Genomic DNA, 10,466 nt, shown 5'->3' with positions numbered 1-10,466 from the left:
ATTGCTTCTCCCTCAATCTATATCACTTCAGTTCTTCTGCATCATTTTAGACCATTTCTAAATCATCTAAATCCACGATACGTTAACAGGAACTGAATTCACGTGCTCAAAGACACGTGAAAGTTTCTCAGCATACAACTTTGCCGTTTTGCCAGTGTTTTTACTCGACGCTCGAGGGACTTTTAACACCAGCATGAGTGAAGCAGGAGCCACAAGGCAACATCAAACAAGTTCTGCATGGGTCTCGAGCCAGGGGGCATGCCAGGCATGCTTTGAAGAGCCATTGCTCTGAAAGAATGTGGTTCAGAGAGGCTTGTGTTCGACAGGTTGAAGGTCACCACCAGCATGTGGGTCAGGTCAGCCCTCCAGCAGCCTCAGATGTGTGCCTGGAGCAGGCAGATCTCACGCAGTCCCTTCCTGCAGCTGCAGCTCACGGTTCTGGGCTGGTTTCCCCGGGCAGCTGCAAGGTGAGCACTCTGCTGCAGATGTCAAGGACAGGTGCCTGCCTCCAGCCCAGCCATCACCTTTCTGGCTTTGTCCTTCCCTTTCAATGCCCACTGAACCTCCTTTCCCACACACCAAACTCGCCCCATGTGCATTCACCTCTCCAGAACAAACAATGTGAAATGAAGGTGCAGTCTTGCAGTAACAATCACATTAACTATTTATTCCGCTGAGGCAAACGATGAGTCAAGAGCAGCTTTTCAAATATGGAAGAACTTCTAGTTTCTACTGCCAAATTTATTTTCCCAACAGGGCTTGTCTTCCACAAAGTGACCTGACCCAAAGGCACTTGCACCTGTGACCAGATGTGACTCAAGACAAAGCAGCAAGATAGTCCTTGACATTGTCTGGTGTGTAAGACTTAGAAAGAAGAAAGATGAAAACAGACACGTGATGCTGATAAGAATTTCTTTTTATGTTATTCCAATAAAAAATACATTCATACAGAAATATAACAATCTTGCAAAAAACAATTTCAAATAAAATCTTGTAAAACAAAATTTTTACAAAAATCTTACAAAGAGATTCTTTAGATAACAGGGTGCTTCAAAAACAAAAAAAGAAATTTCACTAATAGAAACTTTTTCTTCTTAAATTTCAAGCAAAAATGTTTTATTTTTTTTTTATTTTTCAGCTTGATTGAGGCTCAGTTATCACCTGAACAAAATGTACTTGCTTATTAAGAAAATTACAGGCATTTGACATATGGCACACAGCCCCACCCCATCCACACAAGTCTGATGGTATTTCACAATTGAGACAAGCCAGTGCAAGTTTTTTGTTTGTTTGTTTGTTTGGGGTTGGTTTGTTTGTTTTTGCTTTTTTTTTTTTGCTTTTTTGTTTTTTTTTTTTTGTTTTAATTTCTTATTTATAAGAATTACGGCTAAGCCAAGGACAATGCAAATAAGAAGTTAAAAATATAACAAAACCCAATCGTAAATAGAAATCCATTTTCTGGAAAATTTTGTCTGTTTGGGGGAAGAAAAAAAAAAGTGCATTTTCAGGCAATTTAAACCAAAAATGAAATGAGAATGATTTAAGCCTGTGTGTTCCATAGAACCAGATCACTTGCATATACTTTTTTTAAACCACTTATCTACATACATTTCCAGGAAGATATACCAAAATATTAGCAGAGTAAGCAAGACTGATAATTAATAGTAAAAGAAACAGGTCACATGTTTCATTGCATCGACTGTAGTGAGCTGGTTTAAAAAAAACAAAACAAAACAAAACTGGTTTTGGACAGACTATTTCTACTCTAGGAAAAAACAGTCTTTATTTCAGCTGAACTATGTAAAATTAGAGCTCAACCACCACAACGACTAGCTCACTCACAGGTCCTCCAGTAAACTGGAAGGCCAAAACCCGAGTGTACTTCTGCACACAGCTAATATTCTTTTAGCATGCCAATATTCGGTTCATATCATTCTTAAATGGCCACAGATACGCTATTCCAGACAACCTATTAACTACAAAACACAGTCAGCAGTCTGAGAAGGACTGAATGCCAACAAAGCCTTTAGCATACCATTAAGCTAAAGGTAAAGCCTCTAAAAATGCTAGATTTTAATTAACTGTATCTTTCATTTCTTTGTCTCCTTAATGACCGTATTGCAGGGGGAAAGGGGAAGAGGGAATATTTTGATGGGCTGTGGCATTTTCTAGCTATGTGTTCTAATTCTTTTCCTTTTAAAAAAAATATTTATATATTATCTATATATATACACACATACACAGACTGTACACACAAATATACATACACAATTATTTTTCTGCCCACTTTTAAAAAAAAAGTAATATAGTTTCTTTCTGTATGACCAACAGATAGCTAGATATATAGATGTGAAACTTGTGCCTTTTAAGCAAATACATCTTTTAATACTTCTGTATCTTTAATATGTATGAAAACTTGACATATTAAGTACAGTTGGGGTGTGTATATACACAGTTGTTGTGCAAGGTCAATATAAAAAATGTCTCAAGGTGGCAGAACTGGTCAGGTATTCAATTGGCATATGCATTATACTGTAACACAGTCAAATTGTCTAAGTTAAACAAATACTGTACTGACATGAATGACTTTTCTCTATATTTGTCTTTGTGAAGGAGGACCCTGGAAGTAACCTTTTTTCCCCTCATATTATACATTTGATACAGTACAATGCCAGGTGAAAAGAGAGCCTTAATAAAGCATGCATCACCCATACCCCTGTATAAGACCCCCTGCAAGAGAAGGTCACTTGCATAAGGCACCATTATTAAGGTCAACAGTGCATTAACAGCTAGAAAACCAGAAGTTAGTCCTCAAGGCATAAATAAGAGAAAAATTAGCTGCATGAGAAAAATCAGTTTCTAACCAATAGTGGTTTTATCCACCCAACAAAAAAATTATTCATGTTCCATACATTATGTAACATTAGACCAATTGTATTTTAGCTGCTCTTAACTGGAATCAAAACTGCAGTCCTGATTAAAGAATGGAAAAGCATATAGTTCCCCAGAACCATGCAATAACCTTTGTATTATAATGAAAAGTTATAGTTGTGTTACATTTGTAAATACACAGCTTATACAATGGATTACAAATGAGCTCTGTAGCAAGTAAAACAAGCTACTTGACACATTGCACGTTTAATAGCTGCACCAGACACCTAAAGCTCCTCTCACACAGGAACAGGGAGGTTTCCCCGTTTCCATTCTGGCATCCTGACTCTTTTTATTCCCCCCTTTCCCCCTCTCAGGTTTTCCCTCTAAAAAGGTGCAGACACCCCTCCCCCCACCCCTTGGAAATGATTGGTGGTCGTCCCATCTCACAAGATATTCCTCACATACAAGACATTCAAACTATTTTTTTTCTCTTACAGTTATAAAACAACCACAAGAAAAAAAATGTGCCTCAGCATACAGTCATCAAGAGATCCTCATCGCATACAGTCGCCCAATCATTAACATTCTCAGTGCACATGCTCACGGCAAAGGCTTAGGAGCCACTCAGAAGGTTAGATACCAGTGTATGAGTCCAGGAAACCCCAAACATCACGCACCGCGGTTGCTATGCCGTTCTTACATGACTTATTAGCCCTCAAAAGACCTTCAAGGAAGTGAGGTCCTGGAGGCAACTGGGTAGGGTGCAAAATGGCATGCTTTGGCTGGAACACGCATCCCTCCGCTCAAGGCTCTTCAACCTTGACGCCTCTTAGCCCGCAGGATTCACCTCTTGACCCATTCAGAGGTGTCTCTTCATGTGAAGGGCCAGGTGGTCAGACCTGGAAAAACACCTGCAAGGCAAGAGCGAGGCTGCGCGTTAGCCCACGGCCACCGGCACGCGCGACACGCGACGCGACACGCGGGGCTCAGGCACCTCCCCTCGCTCTGCTGCTCCAAAACACAGCTGGTGGAGGAGGGGTTTGGCACTCCTGGGATACACGGGAGTACTCGAGGTGTTTGTGGGCACCCAGGAGCTCTGCAGATGGGTGGCAACACTGTGGACTTCTCAACATTCATCCGCAAGATCAGGCTACGAGCCACCTCCCAGTGATCGGCAAAATGGAAGCGTTTTTCTAGCCTAAACATGCAATAGTTCCTTAAAACTACCAGACACGGATGTGTTCCCAAATAATTCCTACACGAGCAAAAAGCAGCCTAGACTGGCTTTCCAACTAGCATTAAAAATAACTATTTAAAAGGGTGCATTTCAATCACATACCTGTCACAGTGACTACATTTAAAAGGCTTGGCACCAGTGTGCTTTCTGAAGTGTCTGGTTAATTCATCACTTCTTGCAAAACGCCACTCACACCCTTCCCATGAACATCTGTAAGGCTTTTCCCCTACAAAGAAAGCAGATTACATGTTAGTCATGACTTAATTCAAAGACAGGTGCTATCATTTTCTATGTAAACCTCCTTCACTGCTCCAAAGGCAGACAATTTTATTTAACCTATCTGAATGCTTCAGAACACGCAAGCGAAGAAGCCTCACAAAATTCATCCACATGATTCCTACGTATCTTGCTGCAACAGCACATCAAATAATCTCATTCTTACGAAAAATAATAGTAATAAAATAAGCAATTAAACAGGCTCCCAGGAAACAAAGGAATCCAGCCTTCTACCATTCCTGTTCATCCGTAATGGCAGGCTTACTCCCAAACAGGTACCATTCACCTCATAAAGGTGATTAAAGACAGCACAGCTAGGCTCCAAAATGCAATTAGGCTACTGTATTGCATCAAAGTCCTCTGTCACTCACTCATCTGCATAACATGCAACCTCCTTTCTGCTGAGCCACTTATTCTTGGAAAAGCCTGCATACCACTTTGAACACTGCTATTTCAGCATTCAAGAAATACCACTTCCATTCACAGGAATGTTCTCAACCAGACAGCACCAGAACACCAGTTCTGCAATACTTCTGAGCCTGGCAGCTATTTATGTCTGCTCAACAACCACAGTTTCGGGGGAAATTGTTTTTTTCTCTTGAAATAATCCAGTTTTATCTGACTTCTGCACGACAATGGGAGCATCCGAGCTTGCTCAGACTTCCTGTAAAAGCCACAAAATGCTGAGCTCATGAGTCAAAATAGAATCTTTTCCTTGAATTCTCTTTCCCACATCTTGGGGGGGGTGGAAAAAATAAAATCCAACCATCCATATAGGTGTTTGGATTGGTACACCAAGAAGAGCATGCCAGTTCCTCACATTAAGCCATGACTACTGAGCCAAGACACAGCTCTACACATCTAACTGCTGTCATAAAGAGATGTCAAATAATAATGCTCAAACAAGCACATCAGCAGGCTACTTCAACCATAAAATATTTATAGAAGCCCTGAAGTGTCTATCTTCCTCACTTTCTTTCCCAATAACACACTGGATTGTTATTTTTACTTCAGGTTTCATAACAATAAAATGCTGTTGCTCAGTAATTTGGGATCAAATGATACAGTAGATCGTACATTTTTAAGTCCAATTGGGCAGATGTGTCAGGAGGACAACAATACACTGTGGCTTTCCAAGATTTTTTGCTGATAACAATGGCATGCATAAGTGTTAAATGAGTTACAAATATAGCTATACTTGATATAATCAAGGCTTGGTATGTCTGATAAAACAGACCCGATATGGACTCAAGCATTAAAACAAGCTCTTACAGTATTTAGTGATCTGACTGATTTTTGGATACACATTCCTTTTTTTTAGCAAAAATGTCATAGCTCACTTTTGCTTTAAAAATAATTGTCAAGAAAGGCCTGGCACCTATTTTGGCTGGACCTTAGCTCCTGAAGACCGCATGCTGCTGCAGCTTCCCAACAACTGCCTGCTTAGACGAGCGGCTCCTATTTGCTGTGACAGCAGCCTAATCCACCAGCAAGTGCCCTGGCTCATGAAGAGAATGAGGAAGTGATGTTGCCCATGCTGGTAAGCCTCTGCTACTATTACATCATCTCTCCAAACCTGGGCTACCACCCAGTGATTGAGTAATGCTCTGACACCACCACCACCACCACCACCAAGGGGTATTCCCCACAGTAGTTGCCAGCTCTTAATAAGCATAGGGTTACTAACCTGTATGAGTGCGCTGATGTGCTTTCAGATGTGAACTTTTGGTGTAAACTTTCCTGCAACCGTTAAAATGACACCTGTGAACACGCCTTCTGCCATCTGGCGAGGTGTCACCATTGGAGGGTGTACCTTTTTCTGCAGTCTTTCCAGTGGTACCGGTACGGATTTTCCCCGGCGAATGCAACTCACCCGGCGTACAATTCCATATCTGGGAAGAAGGCTCCTTGCTCAGCTCAGGAGATGATGGGGGAGTGGAAGTGACAGATGAACTCAAGTTTCCTGAACTGGCTAAAACATCACTTATAGGGTCAGAGGTAAACTTTGTTGTGGGTGAGAGCTCCTCAGAGCTGTCTGAAGATTCGCTGCTCACGTCAGAATTCAAACTGTTGGTCTCTAAGTTCTGACTAGCAAGATTGTCCTCTTTTGGGACACATGTGTTCTTCAGTTCAGATTCCTCCTTTTTCTCACGTGCCAGAATAATTTTGGTCCAGAGATCCTCTTGGCTATCAAATTTGATTTCAGATGCAGAAACGTAACAGGGTTCACTCTGAAGATACCGTTCAAGCTCCAAACATGTCTAGGTGAAAGAAAAGGAAGAAAAAAAGAGAAAAGTTACAGGCCTGCTTAAAAATAAACTAAATTATTTTACACTTCAAAAAGCATGCAGGAATGTAGTACATTCGATTTGAGGTTTCTGGGTTCAAAACAAATTAAAGGCTCCTCAAGCCGTAACTAGGTGACTGTTACGATGAAAAGAAATCAGTTTTCAAGACCTGGGCAGAAGTTCAAACACACAGCTGAAGGTGCAAGTCAGCTTTGGTTTCCAAAATAGCATTCTAATGACTCAGTTAAATTATCATCACTCTCATCATAAAATCTGTGTTTTCAGCAGGCTGATGTTGAAAAGGACCGTAGAGAACCACAACATAAAACTGCACTTCGCTCTTGCACCTTGACTAATTTCAAGTTGTTTTGTATCTCTCTCACACAAACACGAGGCTGAAAAGACCCAGCTGAACACAAAGAGCTCAGACACCCAGTTAAAACCCAAACCCTGTGTCAGAAAACAAAGCCACATTTCAGCATGGCTGCCGAGCTGCCGGCCTGTCTTCTGGGGACATCAATGGAGCAGCAGACATCCTCCCATTTCCTGTGCATGAGAACACAGCACACTCCACTTTCAAAGAATGTCATTTCCAAGCGCACTGGCATGCACACCATATAACTCAAAGTGCTCCCATGCGTGTTCAGAGGAACATGGAGAACTTCAACAACAGAGGAGAGGGGAGGAAAAAAGTTCCAGAATAGAAATGTCCTGTTCTATAGGATGTGAATGGGAAATTACTCTGATGTCCTGCTGGGAGTCCCACAATGAACAAGAACTTTATCTACTGGCCAAGAGTGCAACTGTGTGAGTCATCTCTTTCTCTCTTTCACGCAATGCCAAAGAAGACTTCCTTTTAAAACCATGACCATCTGCCAAGAAAGTACTCTGCAAATGTACATGTAACAGTACATGGACAACTTCCCCCAACCACATTCCCCTGGACTCCCTGAAAGAAAACAAAACAAAAAACAAAACCACCCTAAATGGGTGAAACTGTGGGTTTCAATTTCATTTCACCCTGCTGACTTTCTAGCCATTTTTCAGAGAACAGAAAAAAAAAAGAAGAAAGAAAAAAAAAATAAGAAGAACGTGAACTGTTATGGCAACAAGCTGATGTTTTGGGATTATTCTTTCCACTATAGGAAATGATCCATATGGAAGGTTTACACAGAAAATGGACACACCAAGTTTCCAAACCAAACTCTAGTTATTTTAGCAAGATCATCTTTTCCAAGCCCGGTAGCAAAACCCGGTCCCAAATGCTACACATTCCCCTGACAGCCCCTTTCCATCTGCCGCCATGGGAGCAGCCTCCTTTCTCCCCCAGCACCGCTCCACTAAACTGGGTCACATGCTCTGGTCAGGCTCGGAGTGTAGGCAAAAACTGGACAGAAAAATCAGAACCACAAACAAACCCCAAAAACCAAACTCACTGTTGCACACGGTATTTATGTATTTGCCTATAATTAGGGAACTGGGTTGCAAAGCTGTTAAAAACAAGAAGGGTTTCTACAGGGACAGCACAATAGTGCTTTGATTTTCCGTGAAAACAAGCAAAAAAAGCATTTATTAAGATCTTGTTAAACTTTCATATTCCCGGCTAATTTAAATTCCTCATTAGGTAGATTAGTAATGGGGAGCAGAGTGAAGCTCTCCGAGTTTAAATGCCTCTGAAGGCTACTGGGAACGAGGGCTGGCGCTTCGCCAAGAGCCCGAATGCCTGAAGGAAACTACTTAGCTCCATTTCAATCACGTACTATGGAGCTGCCGCTCTGAAAGGGGAGCGGGGGGAGGGAAAAAAAAAAAAAGTCATTGCATACAATTAGTAGGCATGTGAAGGTTGTAACACTTTGCATTTCAACCTTGTGGGAAAGGCTCCTTCGTCCTTCCGCGAAGCCGGCAGGTATCTGATCGGGGACCGGGCTGAGCAGCCCCCGCCGGGCAGCGAGCGCAGCTGCGGCCCCGCTCCCCCGAGGCTGTCACACCCGGCCACCCCGCTGCTCGGGCCGCAACAAGGGGAGAAAGGGGAAAAACATGGGGAAAAAAATATGTCCATTAAAGGGAAGAAGCCTCCGTTCTTCTCCCTTCCCGGCCATGGCAATTAGCACAAGGGGATCGCTGTCATATGACTGACAACTCACAGGCTCGACAAAGCTCCCTGCGCCGGGAGCAGCCACCCTCCGTACATGTACGTACACATGCACACACACAGACATCAGTACCCACACTCCTGGAGGGCTTTTTCCCCCGTCTTCGCCAGGAACAAAAACAATAATAGTATACATTTGCAGAAAAAAAAATAAAACAAAACAAACAAAAAACGGGGGGAGAAAAAAAAGAAGCATAAACCAACAGCACAGGGCGCAAAGCAGCCCTTGGCCAAGGCAGGGAGCTCGGATGACAAGACCCAGCTGTGGAGTCTGGACCTGGTACAAGCACAAAACTTTTGCCAGGACTCGGTGTGGAGCGAGCGGCGGCCGCGGAGCGGAGCGGCCGCGGGCGCTGACAGCCCCCGGCAGCGGCGGCGGTGAACACGGGGAGACGGGGATGCGCAGCTCCTTCCATCCGCCTCGGGACTGTTCCCCCCAGACAGCCGTCTGCTCAAAGCCGAAACACCTGCTCCAAAACATCTCTACACATTTGTGCTGAATTCTCCCCAAACTCCTCGCTGACGCTCGGGCTTGATTTCTTTTCTCTTTTTTTTTTTTTTTTTTTTCTCTTTTTTTTTTTTTTTTTTTTTTTGCCTTTTTTTTCTTTTTCTTTCTTAAATCCGCTCATCCTTTAATACGGCTTAAAAAAAAATCCCCGACAACAACAACAACATTGACATCCTCGTTTACCTGTTGCCAATATTCCTCCAGGGACGGCAAGGCTGAGAAGTAACCCGTGTCGTGCACAATCTGGAGTTCCTGGAAGATGCTGCACATTGGGAGAACATCCATGTCTCAAGTTGCAACAACAAAGTCAGTGCTGGTTACCAAAAATACAGATGCCTCCTTTATGTGCAGGGGTTGCGGGGTGTGTGCGGGGGGGTGTTAACCTCTGCTCTCAGTTTCCAAGTCCCCCCCCCTTCCTCCAGAGATGAAAAAAAGAAGAAAAAAAAATTGTATATATAGAGATATATATTAATTCCTTGAGGAGCTCGGGGAGGAAAAAAGACCCAAAGTTTCATGCAAAGTTTAATCGCACAGCAGGGCAGGACGTCTCCCGGGGCGGGCGCTCGGCTGTCCCCCCTCCCGCGGCCGGCGGACCTGGCGCAGGAGCGGCCCCAATATTTGCAAACACGGCGCGGACTCTGCGAGCGGAGCCCCCCGCAAAACTTCCCTATTCAAAGCTCTGCCCGGCCGCGCCGCCGCCCCGCCCCCGCGCCCGCCCCCGCCCCGCGTGATCCCGGCGCGCCGCCCGCCGCCGCCGCCCAATCCCCGCCGCGCGCCCCGCGACCCGCGTGCCGATGACGTCAGAGCCGCCCAATCGCCGAGCGGCAGACATCGCGGCTCCTCCTGGCGTGACCGAGCCCGGCCGTGACGGCTCCCGCCATTGGCCCGATTCGAAATTCGCCCCCTCCTGATTGGCCGGCCCGGCGGCAGGCTATTTTTAGCAGGGTATATAAAGCGGCGAAGCGGCGGCTGCTTTTTTCCGAAGGCGCGGTGTGCGCGCGCGGGGCGGCCGCGCGGGGGAGGGGAGCGGCGAGCGCGCGGCGCTGCCGGCGGCGGCCGCGGGGGGCGCTGCGGAGCCGGGCCGGGGCTGTGCCGGGCCTCAGCTGGGGCGTCCCGTCTGTCCCGGGTACC

At 44.7% G+C, this 10,466-nt stretch overlaps 1 protein-coding gene across 1 annotated transcript; it reads right to left on the bottom strand.

Moving 5' to 3' along the window:
• Positions 1 to 898: 898 nt before the first annotated feature.
• Positions 899 to 10,054, bottom strand: KLF6 (KLF transcription factor 6). Its single transcript, XM_086864279.1, has 4 exons — positions 9,519 to 10,054; positions 6,075 to 6,648; positions 4,214 to 4,337; positions 899 to 3,785 (listed from the first exon to the last, which is right to left on the bottom strand). Exons 1-4 carry the CDS (start codon positions 9,618 to 9,620, stop codon positions 3,734 to 3,736), a joined length of 852 nt encoding a protein of 283 aa, XP_086720405.1. The 5' UTR covers positions 9,621 to 10,054; the 3' UTR covers positions 899 to 3,733.
• Positions 10,055 to 10,466: the final 412 nt, after the last annotated feature.

Source organism: Cyanistes caeruleus, chromosome 1 (assembly GCF_971803275.1).
Source record: "Cyanistes caeruleus chromosome 1, bCyaCae1.hap1.1, whole genome shotgun sequence".
Classification (NCBI taxonomy): domain Eukaryota; kingdom Metazoa; phylum Chordata; class Aves; order Passeriformes; family Paridae; genus Cyanistes; species Cyanistes caeruleus.
Note: the sequence above shows the minus strand (reverse complement) of the source record. Positions and strands in the feature narration are given on the sequence as shown.